This window comes from Vidua chalybeata, chromosome 1 (assembly GCF_026979565.1).
Source record: "Vidua chalybeata isolate OUT-0048 chromosome 1, bVidCha1 merged haplotype, whole genome shotgun sequence".
Taxonomy (NCBI): domain Eukaryota; kingdom Metazoa; phylum Chordata; class Aves; order Passeriformes; family Viduidae; genus Vidua; species Vidua chalybeata.
In genome coordinates this window covers 89,970,745-89,987,561 of record NC_071530.1, presented here as the reverse complement: position 1 = coordinate 89,987,561, position 16,817 = coordinate 89,970,745, and the positions used below count along the sequence as shown (strand labels likewise).

The window sequence follows — 16,817 nt, the reverse complement described above, 5'->3', positions numbered from 1 at the left end:
ACGGTATCATCGTTTGGCTTCAGCAGCGTGCTCACAGTCGGAGAGGCTGTCTTGCATTACAAAGCCTGCCTTCCCTGCCTGCCTTCCCTGTCTGCCTTCCCCGCCTGCCTGCCGGCCGCGGGAGGAGACGGAGCCGGGGCCGCGGCCGGGGCCGGAGCGGGAGGGGGCGGGCCCGCCGGGCTATGCAGATGAGCGGCGGTGATGGACAGCTCTGTTTTCCAATGTCCCTCAGAAACTGGAGTGCTGCTTCCCTCAACTCTTCACTCCAGACTCTATACTTCCCCCAAAATACAGGCTCGCAGGCGCTGGGGGAGCTGGCTGGCTGACTGGGAGAACTCCATATGCAGCAGCCACTTTTCTGATTTCGGGGTCTCGCTTCTCTCTCTCCCCCCCTCCCCTCCTCCTCCGTCCTCCTCTCTCTTTCTGTTTCTTTCCCTTTCTCTTTTTTTTTTATTAACCCTCTGTGCTTCCATCTCTCCCAGATGCCCTTCCCCTCCCGGATAGATTTCTGACCTTTCCTACTAATTTTCCATTTGGAGGGTTCTTTTGGGTTTTTTTTTTTTTCCTCCTGTTTGTTTTTTATTCTGATCGGGTGCGCATGGGGGGGAGCCTATAAAAATTCTGATTATCTACATAACTGCACAGAGCCAACCGGGGGGGGGGGGGGGGGAGAGAGAGAGAAGGAGGGAGGGAGAAAGAAGGAGGGAGGGCGGGAGGGAGGGAGCGGGAGGGCGGGCGGGAGAGAGGGAGAGCACGAAAGCAGCGCCAGGAGCAGCGGCAGCAGCAGGGCCGGTCACCCTCGCCCCCTCCCTGCTCCTGTGCACGCCAGTGCAAGCCATGTCCTATCCTCAGGGTTACCTCTACCAGCCCCCCGGCTCACTGGCTCTGTACTCCTGCCCGGCGTACGGGGCGTCGGCGCTGGCGGCCCCCAGGAGCGAGGAGCTGGCCAGGTCTTCGTCGGGATCGGCGTTCAGCCCTTACCCGGGATCGGCAGCTTTCACCGCCCAGGCGGCGGCCACAGGCTTCACCAGCCCGCTCCAGTACTCCACAGACCCCGCCACGGGATTCCCCTCCTATATGGTAACTACCGAAGAGAAACCCTCTCCTTCTTCATTAGCATCCGCATTCTCATCCTCATCATCTTCAGCCTTTCTCCTCACACACTCACCATCAGCCCCCGACACCACGCCGCAGAACCGGGCGCCCCGCACCGCCGCCGCCTCCGCGCTGCCGGCGCCGGCCGCGCATCGCTCCGCGCCGCCCCGCAGCCCGGCCGGGGACGAGCAGAACGGAACGGAGCGGAGCGGACGCGGCGGAGCGGCGGGCCGGGGCCGGGGCCGGGGCCGGGGCTGGGGAGCCGCTTCGCGTCCCAGCCAAGCGCGGTGCAGACAGGCCTGGGTCCCGGGCTCTCCGCGCGGTTTGAGGAGCCGGGAGGGCGCTTTGGTTGAGGAAATACGGATGGTCTCAGCCAGCTGGGTAGGGTTGGATGCTTTCATTCTATCCCCGTCCCCGTGTCTGTGTGTCTCAGGCTTTTTTTTTTTTTTTTTTTTTTTTTTTTTTTTTTTTTTTTCTTTTAATATATATTTTTTCTTTTCGCAGTGATAGCACAAGGGAGGGTTTCCTTTTTCTTCTTCTTTTTTTTTTTTTCCCCTAATTTTTTTTCTCTCTCTCTTTTAAGTCGGTGTTTAGAAGCGCTGGGGGCTTTATCCCCGTGTGGTTTTATTTACTTTCAGTGTGTTTTGTGCTAATGGTTTAACTGGATTTTGGGAATGAAAAGGAGCATCTGTTTGCGATCTGTGAGCTTCGCTTAAGCCCAAAATGGTCGTAGTGGCCGCAGTTTCGGATTTCACTTTCTTCTTATTAGTTTAAGGAGCAGTTGCAATTCCGTGTTGTGTGTGTTCTGTGCATAAAGTATATAAATAAAACCATAAACTATATAAATAAACTGCACGTCTAGATGGTTATATAGTTTTATAAACACGCACGCACACAGAGAGTCAGACATATCTCTAGTCCGTACACACAAAGACCTGTGCCCGGAATTTGAGACTAGAGCCGCTGTCGATATCCTAGCAGAGGATAGCAGCGGGGTAGTTCTCTCTCCCTGCAAAGTGACGGGGAAACTACTTGCTTTCCGTCTGTTCATAATACAGTGCATAAATTGTCGTGCAGTCTTTATTCGAGGTGATATAGAAGATCTGAGGGTCTCTCTTGTTTTTCCTGTTGAGAAGCAGTAGGCGAGTGGCTGGAAGTTGCAACGAGGTTGTGAACTGTGCGGGATATTGGGCGATGTTGAGCCTATGACTCTCCGATCTGCGGGGTTCAGAGATGTGCTGAAAGTTAGCGAGTTTCTTAGGGATATCTTTAACTTTTCTTGCATTATGCAGACTTAAATAAGCGCAATTTAAACGTTAAAGAGCGAATTAAAATGCTAATTACATCGCATTTGAACAATTCGAAACGGTGCATATCTTCTGATTTGCAAATTGGATTTGCAATGCATTAGTGCAGTGAATTGCTAAGTGGCGGCTTTGTTGTATTTTCTATAGCAAAAAAGGAAACATCTTTTGAACCTTTGAGAGAAATGTTGATATCAAGGCACTACCTGTAGGGCCTTTAAAATGTCTACGCAGTTCAAAAATTATATTGGGAAACATTCAATTACAAGGAGCTGAAATTAGTCATAAAGATTAAAACATCGCCGATTTTAAGCGCGTGTGCCTGTGTCTGTGTGCTGGGCGGAGGAAGGAGGGGGGGAATTGTAACTTAATGGCCTTTGGGTGCTGCTACTCCCCCTCATAGAATATGGATACAAGACACCATCCCGGGGAAATACAAATATAACCGCCGATCTCGCCTTGACAACTCACTAATGGCTATCAGCAATAACAAATTGCCAACCCCACCGTTTTGTTCTGTCCAGGGCTCCCCTTACGACGCCCATACGACGGGGATGACCGGAGCCATCAGCTACCACCCGTACGGCAGCCCTGCCTACCCCTACCAGCTCAACGACCCCGCGTACAGGAAAAACGCCACCCGCGACGCCACGGCCACGCTGAAGGCCTGGCTGCAGGAGCACCGCAAGAACCCCTACCCCACCAAGGGCGAGAAGATCATGCTGGCCATCATCACCAAGATGACCCTCACCCAGGTCTCCACCTGGTTCGCCAACGCCCGCCGGCGGCTCAAGAAGGAGAACAAGATGACCTGGGCCCCCCGGAACAAGAGCGAGGATGAGGACGACGACGAAGGCGATGGAGCAAGGAGTAAGGAGGAGAGTCCCGAGAAAATGCCCGAGAGCAACGAAACCTCCGCGGAGGACGAAGGTAGGCGTGGGGTGCCTGCGGCCCCGGCGGGGTGGCTCCATCCCGCCCCGTCGAGTCCCCCGGGTCCGGGGCAGCGGGGTAGGAGTGGGGGCCCGGCATTTAACAAAAACGACCCCCAAACCTGCCCCGTCCCGTCGCCACCGGCTGCTCCGGTCTCTTGTCGCCGATCAGTGCCCGTGGCCGAGGCGGGCGGGGGGAGGCTGGTGACGCCGTGAGGGGCTAGGCGGGGAGGTGCGGGGGGCCCGCGAAAGAGCCAGCCCGTGGGGATGGATGCTCCTCGGAACGGGAAAAGGCCGGGATGGCTTGAGCCTGCCTGGCCGCAGCGGTGGCGCGGTGGTGGCTGGGCTCGCTTCTCTCCCGCTCTGTTTTGCCGCCCCTCCTTACTGCCTCTCTGTGCCCGGCGGGCCTCCGCAGGGATCAGCTTGCAAGTCGACTCGCTTACGGACCACTCGTGCTCCGCCGAATCGGACGGCGAGAAGCTGCCCTGCCGAGCGGGAGACCCCCTCTGCGAGTCGGGCTCGGAGTGCAAAGACAAGTACGAGGACATCGAGGAGGAGGAAGAGGACGAGGACGAGGACGAGGAGGAGGACATCGAAGAGGATGACGGCGGCGGCGGGGAACGCGACCCGCCGGCCAAGCCCGCCACCTCCTCGCCGTTGGCGGCCGTGGAGGCCCCTCTCCTCGGCCACCCGCACGCCGACGCCGCTCGCAGCGCTAGCAAGGCGGCGCTGGGGCCCCGCGCCTCCCCCGGCCCCCCGACGCCGGCCAGCAAGCCCAAGCTCTGGTCTCTGGCCGAAATCGCCACCTCGGACCTCAAGAGTCAGACCCTGGGCCAAGGCTGTCAGCCTGCACCGCTCTCCTCGGCCACCCCCGCCTCCGCCCCGCACAGCGCTGCCTACTCGCCCTCCTCCCTCCTGGGGAGGCATATTTATTACACCTCACCTTTTTATAGCAATTATACAAACTATGGGAACTTTAATGCTCTGCAGAGCCAGGGAATCCTGAGATACAACTCCGCAGCAGTGGCTTCAAACGAGGGACTAAGTCAGACTGTCCTAAATGCCAGCTCTGTGCACAAACAGAGCAGTGACTCTTTGAAAACGATCACTAACCAGCTAGAACAACATTACAGGCCCCCTAGCTATGACTCTAAGAAAGGTAGGTGAATTGTTTCTGCCGCTTTCTTCCCTCTTCTCCTTCTTCCTCCTTCCCTGACCCGTAGATGTCCCCTATGCTCTGTAAATACTGAAACCCTCTCTGGAAAAACCAGCGAGCTCGGTGCCACCGCTGCCAGAGCGAAGATGGGCACTCACATAACCTGGGGATTAAAACCGGCGTGTCGCCGTCGTATCGGTACCTGCCCCTAAGAACCGCGAGAGGAAATGTGAAAGACGACTTTTAGATCAGTCTCGCAGGCTGCAGATGCAGCTTTGAGAAGTAGGTTTTTTAAAAAAGGAAAACTACACACAAAGCTATCCAGAGAGCATTGGTGTCATTGCCTGTAATTTTTTTTTTCCCGACAAACTGGTTTGACTCTCTTTGTTTCCAGTATTCTCACGGGGTTTTTTCAGCTTTGGGTTCAGATAATTGCTGACCTTGGACGTGAAATTACGTGGAGCGTGACTTTGTGTAACTGATTGCTTCTTGGTTTGTTTGGGTTTTGGGTTTGTTTTTTTTTTTTTTTTTTTTTTTTTTTTCTGAAAAACTTCTGCACTAATATGGTTGTCATCTTATTCTACAAAATTACTCGAGATACAGGCAAATATAAAATATTGGCTAGTCTTTTAAATGACACAGCTACGAACTGTGCACCAATGAGGGTTGGGACCTACACAGACTGTATAATCTAGTTAGCTGGCTGTGTCCTGTGACTAACTGACGGTTATATTTTGACAGATCCCACTGAAGTCTGCACAGTAGGAGTACAACCATACCTATAGAAGTGAAATCACACAGCAATGCAAGTAAGTGAGAACATTTTCTATTACACTGATCATTTGGCATCAGATCTGGGACGTGCTGCACGGTTCTAGACTCACTTAACGTTAATTTCTTGCTTCGTTACTTGAGAGTTTGGTCACAAAGTAAAACATTTTTTCTGCTGTTTTCAGAAACCTCTTATGACTACTGTTACTTCTTGGGTTTGTCTTAATTTTCAAGCCAGGTTAGACAGTTCCCTCACTTTGCTTACTCTTCGCTTGTGTAAGGCAAAGCCGTAGGGACTACTTAAATGTTACTGAGAGAAATCTTCAGGAAAAAAAACAAAAAACCTTTAAAGGTATTGTTATTTAAAAACAGAGTGCTTGTGCTCACGTGGCCGTGCTAAAATTGAGTGGGGCTTCACGCAGTGACTGAGTATTTAAAATAAAAAGGGACAACTGTAAGAAACCCACATGAATCTTAAACAAGGTACCTTAAGCAAGGTATGTGACTTGGCTCTTGCCTAGCTAGCAAAAGCACTCCGAAGACTTCAACTATTTAGAGCTAAATAAACAACAACCAAAAAATCACCTTGCCGATATTTTTCAACTAACTTTTATTTCTGTTAGGAGAAATTAGAGGAGTAAGAATTTTGCTTTACTTCCTTTCCCGCCCACCCCGTTTAATGGCGTTAGAGTTTAATTGAAGGATTTTTGGATGATCTGGTTTTTTCCTTGGTCCACAGGTAGGTGTCACAATTGCTTTGAAAAAAGTCAGCAAGCCATCATCTCTCCCCGAGCTAATATATATAACAAATCTCTAAATCCGGATCACATCTGGTGCCACTGTATAAAAGAAGACCACAGAGCACTATTAAATCTTCAGAATCTAATTATTAAACCAGAATTTTGTTGGACATATGTGAGTTTGCTGGTATAGTATAGTTTCCCCAATGTATGTGTGACTTTTGAAAACAGATCTGTTTTTCTCAGGATATCTTGAATTGATCACTTCATTGCCACGGTATCTATTCGATAGGTGTGATAGGATTTATTGTAAAATTTATTTGTAAAAGATGTATACAGTAGAGATAATAAAGACGTGATTGGAGAACTTGAGTCCTTACAAAGTGGAAACAAATTTGATATTTATTTTTGTAACGATATAAAGCTTCTAGTAATTTATGCAAGTTGTATTGCAATGAAATCTGAACTTTTTGTAAATAAATTTTGCCTGGTTTTTATTTGAAACGTTGATGGTTATACAATCTCTGGTTGTTTAACAAGAATTCTTTACTAATTTATATCTCTAATTGTAAATAAAAACAGACTAGTCTGCAACAACGTTGTGTTTTTCGTTCATTTCCCTCAAAATATTAATTTATTATTTAGAAAAGGAGGAAATTTGTAATTTCACTAGTAGAGCTAAGATCATAAAATGAGTAAGCAATTTAAACATGTTGCAAATATATACTTTGCATAAATTAATTCCTTCTGCCTTGTTCCGTTATACTCAAGCTTTAAATACACTCATATGTACAAATACGTATTTGTATATATACATGAATATGCGTAGAAAGGGTGATGGGAATATATGCATGTTTCTTACAAACTATACGGGGTGTGAGGTAGCTTTTTATTTATCATTCTTTAAATCCACTGTTTCTAAAGGAAAAATATTATCAACCGTGGCTTACTTCTAGTTGCTTATTTTCGGCTTCTGGCTAAAATATGCAAGGAGGAAAAAAAAAAAAAAAAGAAAAAATATTAACCCCAATACCTGTTTGGGGTTTTTTTATGGTTTTCCCTCTTTATATTGGTAACCCATACCTTTACAGTTACATTGGAAGTCTGCTTTGATTGAATCATAAAATTAGCCAACTCATAATTTTAATTTTTAGTAAAATAATGGGAATCCTCATGTAATATAATTTCAGAAAAGAAACGAGCAATCATTTATTTTCCCCAAAAGATAAATTGAGTGAATATAACTTACGGTTATAAAACAAGAATAATAGCTTCTTAGATTGCCCTTTAATCAATCATACACTTATTTTTCAAGAGGCTCATCTATTTTATTCCATGATTAATAATGTTCCAGCGTGAGAGCATTATTAGATCCCAGCAGGGGAGATCCTGAATGCTTTTAGCTGCTTTGGAATGGTCAGTTGGGGTTCATTATGGTCTGATATTGAACAATTTATAAAATCTTGTCTAAACATCTGCCAGCTCAGATAGGCTGATGTGTCTGAAGATGGGAAATTGCTGGACCAGTTGATATTGACAAACGGATCTCTCTCCAGTGGCTTTTTGTTCAGTGAAAATTAGTGGCCTCTTGCTCAGGTCTTGTTAGAAAGGGCATTTGAAAGTGATCTTAGATACTTCAGGCATCAGCCTTGGGAAGGTTAACTGGATAAAGAGCCCTGCTAGTCTGGAGGCCAGAAATATGTTGTGATTATATTAAATAGGGGAAAAGGAAGCTGGTGTGTTTTTTTTGTTTTTGTTTTTTTTTTTTTTTTTTTTTTTTTTTTTTTTTTTTTTTTTTTTTTTTTTTTTTTTTGAATGCATATACACAATTCCCATGCACACACCCCTAACTCCTCTTCGAAATTTACCCCTATAAAGACATCTAACTGACTGGGAAAATGCGTGTGTTTTTCAGCTGAAAGGGCAGAAATTAATAACGTTATTCTGGAATACTCTGGGGTCTGTCTAGCTAAAACTAAAGCAGTGAAGATCTTTGCAGCTGGAGGCCTACTCACACTCTTATGCTGTTTGTGGAATGATGCTTCTTTGCTCCTGTAACATCCTCTTTTTCATTGAGGTAGAATGCAATTGTATCTGCATGTAGTGTGTAGTACAATTAGGCAAATAGCTAAGAAGTAATTAATTTTTTACCCTCCAGTTTAGCATATGATGTAGATTGCAAATATTTACTATAATCATCCTCAACTGTCTTGACTGTGCAGTCCAGGGAGGTCTTATGGAGGGATTTTTATGTCAGGGGAAATACCTGAACTTTCTTTTCCCCACTCTTGCTCCTACTCCATGATCCCCTGCCACCCATGTTATATGTCCCAGGTCTCTGTTGGACACAAAGTGTACATTTCAATTGGTAAAAACCAAAAGCTGTGGCAGAGATTAAAAAAGGCTGACGACATTCCTTTGATGTTTATACGCCCAAAGACTTATAAAAGATTTCCATAATTTACCCACCCTTGCTAGTATTTAGACCTGGATTTCTTTCTGGAAAGAAAAGTAGAAAGACTCGGGAAACTCGCTTTCAAGTATTCACTATGTATGTAAAACCCAATGGACTTCTCTCATCCTCTGAGAAATTCACAAACGGTTAATGGATGCAGATGGGCGCCACTGAAATGATTTGGCATATGAATTTATTTTTTTTAAATAAGAAACTAATGGGCGAGAACTGCATATTCAACATCATTCGAGATTTAGTAATCAAAATTGAAAGCAGGAGGAAAGTGTAGCCTTGCTAGATTGTTGGCAAAAACAATGTGATTATTTCAGTGTAGCAAGAAAAAGGGATGAACGATAAAATACATCACTCTGTGTATGGTTTATTTCATAACGATGCTAATGAGCCCGCTGGGATTAAAATCTCACACCCCTTTCTATATTTACTCTCTCTTCTCCCCACCCCCTGCCCCTCGTTTCTGTGCTCATTTCGGAGCGGGAAAGGCAAACCCTTCCCTCTTCGGGGCCAGAGGTTTCATTAGAGCTGATTTATTGAAATTCGGGCTTTAATCTCAGGTGGGATCCCGGAGGAATTGGCGCTGTCGTCGAATAGGAAGAGGGTCGCTTTCCACTTTACACTTCCTGGGCTGCTTTTTCCCTCGCTCCCTGCAAATGTCAACATTTGTTCTCAATAAGAGAGTTATTGTTTCAGGAAAGCTGCTTACCAACTGCCTTTAGGAGCAGAAAAAAAGCGTCGCCCACCTTTGTTTGGCTGGAGGCTGGGGGAAGGGATTGGGGACAGAGGTAACATGCATCTCAGGCCAGCCGCGGACAGACAGACAGACAGACATGGGAATTGCTGCTGTTGCGCACCAGCTCGTGGCTGGAGGGAAACGGGCCCTGCTAAGGGGAAAGTTAATGGAAAGCGCCATGGGCATCTGCGTTTCTCTCCCCACTCCATTGTCGTATTTTCCCCCGTCTTGCTCAGCCCCATAATAGAGAGGCAGGCTGCAGGGAAACAAACAAACAAACGAACAAACAAAAAAAAAAAAAAAAAAAAAAAAAAAAAAAAAAAAAAAAAAAAAAAAAAAAAAAAAAAAAAAAGAAAAACCCCAACAAACCGGTAATAAAACCCACCAACACAAGAACGAAAAGGACTGCCCTCACGGATTTCTACCCGCGGAGATGGTCTTCAGGTTTTGGGGAGGGATGGAAGGGTGATCTTCCAGGTGAAGAAAGATGTAAGGTTGGCTATCTGATTCAGCCGTACCTGACGGCAGCCACCTCCCTAACGGGCCATCCATCAGTTCCCGACACGGCAGGACCCTCAGCCCCGCGGCGCGGGGCGGGAGTGGCCCAGCACCGGCCAGCCCGGAGCGGAGTGAAGCAGCCCGGCCCGACCCGCTCCCCTCCGCTCCGTGGTGGCCTCTCCGTGTCCATCTTCACGGGGAAAAAAAAAAAAAACAAAAAAAAAAAAAACAAACAAACAAAAAAAAACCCAAAAAAAACAACAAAAAAACCCAAAAAAAACAACAAAAAAAAAAAAACACAACCCTGTCACCACTGAAAGTTTCTGGCTCTGTCACATGTTACATCTCACTTGAAGGCAGTTCAGACTCGGTGCTCGTCTAAGAGGCTGTGGCAGGAATGTAATCAATACCGGGAGGGTTTTATTGCTTATTAACTTTTGAAACAAACAAACCACTCCTCCCCCAAACTCTAACCCACCCCCACAAAACAAACAAACAAACAAAATAAACAAAAAACCCCAAAACAAACAAACAAAAAAACCCCACACCACCCCAGACAAAATTTATATATAGGTTGATTTTTGCCTTCTGCATTCAGACATATCTTGGGTACTTAGGCAAGTTTCCCACGATCCAGGTAGTCGAAAAGAGCCTTTCCATTGTAGGAACTGAATAATGATGGTAAAAAATACTGTTATTAGAGTAATACTCCACATTAAGTAATGTGATGTTCACCCCTTTGTTTTTAATCCAGTAACTAATAACTTAGGTATGTTTCCAGCTTTTAAAGAAATAAAAGCGAGGGGGAGAAAAAAAGTTTAAAACAAAGGGATCCATAGTGCATAGTCAAAGCACTCATGCATCTAATCCCTGATTATTACTCGGCGTGTCTGAAGCAGAATATTTCTTGAAAGTACAGAGGGAAAGCGTGGTCCGCGGGACACGCTGGCCCACAGGTAGCTCGGAGCTGCAGGCAGCGACCTGGAGGCAGGCGGGCTCTGGGGGAGTGTTTTACCTGCGAGCGCCCTGCCCGAGGTGACAGCCCCGCTCCCGCAGCCTGGACCCGTGCTCCCCCTCCCGAGCCGTGACTCATGGAATAATGTCACCATTTCACATCCAATCCCGACCGAGCTGGCTGCATTTTTTCCCTGAGCAAAAAGTAAGGGACAGAGGGACGTGGCCACTCGGCCTCGGGAGTGGCCTCCGTTAACCTGGATCCTTTCGGGATTTAAGGACTGAAAGGAAAGGGCGGGGGGTGTCACCTCGGCCCAGCCGCTCGCGGAAAGGCAGGAACGCACAAAGGCAGAAAAAGTCACTTCTCCACTCCGTCATCCGTGACGAGGGATTTCAAAATACTCCCGAATATTTGTGCAGGGGACAAAAAAAAGTCATATTGCTTCTCGCGCGGCGGCTATGTGGGTACTCTTGCTGCTCGGGCTCTTAAAAAATGCCTACGAAGTAAATAAAAATAAGTATGTGCATTTTTATAGGGAGATAAATTGACAATTTATTGTGTATAACTTCTGATCAATTATTAATCGTTAGTGTCAACAACAGGGTTATAATTACCTTCAGTTATTTAAAGGGATATTTATTTTTTCTTCTCTCTGATCTGGTAATTAGTTAATGCTCTGGAGTAATGAATTCAAAACTGATTTGATAATGATTGAGACAGGTTTTTTTCCCTCTCTTTTGGCAGCCCCCCCTCTCACGGAGGGGGAGGGGAGGAGGAGGAGGAGGTGTCTCCCCCCGTTTGCAAAGAGTCCATGTAACGGCAAATCACTGCGCGTTTCACTTTTCAGACCATAAATAACGACTCTGGGAGTAAAAAGACGAAATGACAAACAAATAGAGCGCAGCTGGGATGAATAAGGTCGATCAAAGTTAGCGGGGGCCGACGCTTCCCTCAGCCGCCGCAGGTCTGAGTCCCATAAAGGTGCCAGCAACTCTTACCTCTCTCCCCGAGATCAAGGGAGAGGGCGAGCAGGACATTTTAACCCTCTGACATCTTTCCGCGAGCGGAGGAGGGGAAAGAGGGTAAGGGAAGAAGGAAACGGCATATTTCTTTTTGGGGGGAATGAATGCCTTCACCATTGCTCCAGGGAAGGAGTTTCACCTGGAGCCCGTGAAGCTCCCGCCCAGCCCACGGAGGATGCACGGGGGACAGAAAGGGAGAGGCGCAGGGCAGTGCGGGGCTGGCTCAGCTCCTCGCAGCAGCAGAGGCGCAGCCTGGTGCCTCTAAATGATCCCCAACCCGGCTCAGCCTTAGGATGGGGAAGCAAGAAATATTTTTTTTTCCTCCTCCTTGAGGGAGCTCGGCAGAGCTTCATCGTGAAGAAAAGCAGTAAAAGAGCAGCCCGCAGGAACTGTGGCTGCCGCTTTGCTCCGGTGTCTTGGGGCGTGGGTAACCCCCTCCTCCCTGGGCCTGGGACTCGGCAGCCCGGGGGAGGTAACTACGGAAAACTCCCCTCCCTCCCCTCTCCCCAGAGGCGTGTGGCGCTGAGCCGAGGTACAAGCCCCATTGTTGCCTCCCTCCCCGCTTTCCTAGACCTCTACTTAATTTAGCGTTAGGCGAGGTGTCGGAGCCAAAAGGGGTGATTTTTTTTTTTTTTTTTTTTTTTTTTTTTAGCGCGATGGGGCTCGTTTTACGGCAGCTCTGAGCGAGATGGATATAAGTACATATGATATTATATGTAACAGTTATATGTTTATAGAAAAAAAATGTTTTCCCAGTGCAACAAAACTGCACTGGGAATTGCAGTGCAAAATGCAAGTTTTAAAATTAATTCATCCTGACAGGTTTGACATCGCCCGGCTCCCTTTTTCCTGCAACTACGTCCGCAAATGAATGCCGCTTCCAGAGTGTATGTTTTAATTTGTCACATCAAGGCAATAAAAGGGAGCGATATATACTTAAGCCAGTTAACATTGTAATAACAGGTTTAAAGGAGCAATTAAATGGTAGTGAGTCGCATGTCTGACTTTCTATAGGCATTACCACATCAATGGTACCTTTTAGGCTGGCTATAACTTAGCATGATTGTCTCAATTAGTTTAGCTACATGATAGTTATTGTGAACTCTTTGTGAGTAATCAATGTTACGCAAGCTTATGGGAAGGAGGTTTTAATAGGGATGAGCCGCAGCTAAATAACACGGACCTCCTATTTTAAAGAAACACCTTTCTTTCTCTGTGTCTCTGTTTCTCGCTCTCTCCCTCTCCTCTTTATTTCTTCCCTCCAAGCCCCAAGAAAGAAACGGCAATTTATAGACTTATAAATCTGTTTCCGAGGTCGGTGTAGCCGAACGTAGATTTACAGGCAAAAAGCAGCTCCTGATCAACGAAAAAGCCCAGCGCGGATGGCCAGGCACTCCCGCTTCGCCTCTCCTTGGCTTTAGTGGTGCGTGTCGTGGCTGTTCACTGTCACGACAAAGCCCCGAGCCACAAATAACCTTGCGGGATGCTCACCTCGCATGATACGTGTGTGCAGAACTCTCGCTGGCGCCTGAGCTTCCCCATGCTGACACCGGAGCCAGCCCGAGCGGAGCGCTGCGGGGACAGACACGCGTGTGCGTGTAAAACAGAAATGGGCGTTCAGACGAGGGGCAGAGGGAGGAATGACTGTAAAGTGGGGTTATAAACACGATTTAATGCAGAGAGAAGGGTCCTGCCGGAGCAACGGGCCGCTTTGTAATTTGTTAGTTCTCCACTTACAGACTTTCTTCTTAAATACTGAGCCACGGGTGGCTAAAGCGAAATACAGAGGGCTGGAAATTGAGTGGGAGCTGCTTGAACTGCTTCAAAACACTAACAAGTATGTACTGGTTTCTGTCACGGGAAAAAAAAAAAAAGAGCAAGAGAGCGTGTACCATTGAAATTCAAAATAAAAAAAAAATGCAGGGATATTTCTGTTGGTGAAGTTATTCTCATTAGTCCTAACAATGTCTCGCCATTAGACAAGGCTGGAGTTAGCCTCAGTCATAAGATTTCAGATCTGCAAGGGGTTTTTTTTCTTCCCTTTTTTTTTGCATGCACATTACATTTCTGTCATGCTTTGCAGAAGAACACGATATCCCCAAAGAACCCAAAGAAGAAAAAAATACTCTGACAGCAACCATTAGTTAAGAGTGCAATGAATAAACCCCTTGCACAAGAGTATCAGGACTAATTAAGATTCTGTTTAGCAGCCCTGGATGGAATGTTAATGTAGCTTTGACTAACTGGGAATAAGCAGGGGGAAAAACTGCATTTTAAGAGGAATGCTGGGGTGATAACATCTCTCACTTCTTCTGTCCAAGGTCTGCCCAAGCCTGTTACAAAGTCATTATCTCAAATTACTCCTGTACTTCATTTTTAGAGGGTTTGGGCAAGATCCCCTGGCGTTGAAGCGCTGCCTAGAGCCTCACAAAGCCAATACTCTCTAAGGGGATAAAGGCTGAATCAACCCACTATCTCTACCTTCGAGAGTTTGCTGGTACCAGTTTCTTGGACAAATACAGCCAGGATTCTGGAGGCAGATTAGGATCTATTGCTGGCGTCTCCTCACAAATCCCTAAAGGGTTTTTGACCCTTTGAAGTTTCGTCTATTTTGCTTACACAGAAGTTTACATGATTAAGTCAGGATTTTACAAGGCTCAACAAGGCAAATTTAGTCACCTCGGAACACTCAACACCAAAAAAAGAGTAAAATATCCAGTTGTCCTGCTACTCGTTTAGCTGCAGAAATACTAGCATACTGTAGCATTTGGACTGATTAATTTAATACAATAGAAAAATATCTGCAAGACTGCTTCAGCAGGGAAGGGTAAAAAAATTCCCCTCCCTCTGCATTATTATTATCAATTATTATTTTAATACTTTTTCAGAGTTTTATATAGCATCCCCCCTCTTCATTCCCAATGTTTGTCAATACAGCCATGTTTATCAGACAGTGGCTAAAACTTCCTGAAGTCCTTTCCAGCCTTTTTAACATTTCCAGCCTGCCTTTGCTTCCTCCTATCTAGACATTTTTTTTTGTCGTCGAGCAACAAGCCCCCCTAATCCTTCCCTCTGAAGTAAACTTTTGCAAATGCTTTACTTGTAAAAAGCAGCCTCGCATAATGCAAATCTTCTTTTCCTGGAATGAGAGGGCTGGGAACTGACAGCAGGAGAGGAGGAGCAGAGCTCCTTCTCATGGAATAGTTACCTATTTAAAGAAGTCTCCTGCAGTCAGAGCAGGAGTGCTGTAGCCAGGGACTGCAGTTGCATCTGGCCCACCCTACTTCCATGGCCTCTTGTGGAACACAGATTCTTTCTCTTTCTCCCTTTCAGTCTTCCTAGCTCTCCCTTTCCCAACAGAGCAAAGATCACTCTGCTAAGGAATTACTCCTGCAGTTATTACCAGTGAAGGAAGGAGTTATCTGTTCAATTCATCCTGCCTCTGAAATAACAGTAATAGTAATAGCAGTAATAATAATAATAGCTGGCAGGCTGGATCAGTGAGTAGCAGGGACAGCAAGGGCAATCAGGCGAGCTGCAGATTTCTCTTCCTCAATTGATTTATAATTGATGAATGGATTTTCTTGTGCAGCTGCAGTGTGGTTAAAATCTACTGAAGAGGTAGGTGTTCTGGAAGGTGTTATTTTGTACAGGAGACAGTTAGGAGTAACTGGGTGCATTTATCAGCCGGAGATCTGAGAAGACAACACGATTACATTGCTGTTAGTGGCTAGGATTCAACTTTCCTTAGGCCTCCAGCACCTGCAGTCTTGTAGGTGACTCACACGGAGATGGTTCCTGCCGGCTGCCGGCCACATGCTGCATCAGGGCATTGATCTGGCACAGACCTACCCACTGCTTTTGGCCAGGAATGCTTTGCCCTCCTCCCGACAAGCCGTTCACTGGTGTGTGCTGGTGGAAATCGGTCAGGCATGGTTTTGCAAGAGAAGGGGTAACAGTGTCTTGCAGCATTTCTCTGACACATTTTAAGGAAATGGAAGGGATTTTCATGTCTCTTAATATGAGCCGTTTTCCTACTTCAGGTATGGTGTTTCCCCCGCCTGTAGGGATGTACCTGGTAGTTAGTGCATTTGCAGTGTCTCTTAAAGAAACAGAGCTTTAATGTGGGTATCAAGAGATATGCAAAGCTGTTATCAAGCCTCTGGATCGTGAGTGTTTACCATAGATCTGGATGAAATTTAGGACTTGGTCTCTGAGTGGGCTTTTTTCCATATGCTCTGGATTCACATTGTAAACCATGTGGGCTTCAGTGTAGTACCTTATTTTTTTGTTGCTCTTTGGGGAAACAAACCCCAAAAAACGATCATCATAAAGGACAGGCCTCCAGGCATCAGGAGCTGCCTTTGCTGCTTGTAAAGGGGCTTAAGGCTATGTTCAAGAAGGAGACAAGGTGTAAATGGGATAGAAATGTCTTACTTGGCTTCTTATCTTTGAGAACACTTGGCTTCAGGACTGTATTTTTTTTGACCTTAAACTCACCCAAGAAATCAGGTGCTGTCTTTCCTTATGTCTAGAAATGCTTCAGCCTTACCAGAGGTGATTATGACTAACCAAGTCTGGGATGCTGACCCCAGCAAGGTGACCCCTTGTCCTTGAAGGGCTCAGCTGGTATACCCCCTCCAAGCAGGCCTCAAACTCTAGCCCCTTGCTGGAGGTGGTAACCCTTGCCTTTTGCAGCATGGAATGGGGTTGCTCCTGCTGGTGAGAGCACAGCACAAACCCAACAGAAAACCTCTGAAGCAGGGATAGAAAATGTGACTTAAAGCTCGCAGCCACGCAGCCATGTCTCTGTGCTGCCTCTCCCTCTACGGAGCTGTGCCTTGTTCTGCACAGCCCCATTAGGAGAGGGGGAGCGAGCAAGCCCCCTCCCACCCCTTCCCCCTTCTTTACCTCTCTGAGAGAGGGGGCACAGAGATTTCCCTGGAGAGGCGGGCTCCAGCATATGGACATTATCTTCCCTGAGCTTGGAGTTGTGTGTGCCTGTGACGGGAGCAGATTTAAGCCACATTTTGCCGCTTTTTGTCTCTTGTATGGGATGTCTGCACACAGGCGAGGTGGCTTCGTGTTCAGGGAGAGGGCTGCTCCTGGGCAGCTGCTGAAATGCAGGTGAGGCCCAGTCCCAC

At 46.8% G+C, this 16,817-nt stretch overlaps 1 protein-coding gene across 1 annotated transcript; it reads left to right on the top strand.

The window, feature by feature from the left end:
* The first annotated feature begins 791 nt into the window (after positions 1-791).
* IRX2 (iroquois homeobox 2) lies at positions 792-6,573 on the top strand. The gene is made up of 5 exons (XM_053946285.1): positions 792-1,080; positions 2,924-3,329; positions 3,744-4,487; positions 5,226-5,293; positions 5,995-6,573. Exons 1-4 carry the CDS (start codon positions 838-840, stop codon positions 5,267-5,269), a joined length of 1,437 nt encoding a protein of 478 aa, XP_053802260.1. The 5' UTR covers positions 792-837; the 3' UTR covers positions 5,270-5,293; positions 5,995-6,573.
* The last annotated feature ends 10,244 nt before the right edge of the window (positions 6,574-16,817 follow it).

Bases quoted from the DNA above. Each gene is read 5' to 3' on its own strand.
- IRX2 (XM_053946285.1), top strand. From the start codon at position 838: ATGTCCTATCCTCAGGGTTACCTCTACCAGCCCCCCGGCTCACTGGCT. The intron at 3,330-3,743 runs GTAGGCGTGGGG...GGGCCTCCGCAG, and splicing joins AACCTCCGCGGAGGACGAAG to GGATCAGCTTGCAAGTCGAC. The intron at 4,488-5,225 runs GTAGGTGAATTG...ATATTTTGACAG, and splicing joins TAGCTATGACTCTAAGAAAG to ATCCCACTGAAGTCTGCACA.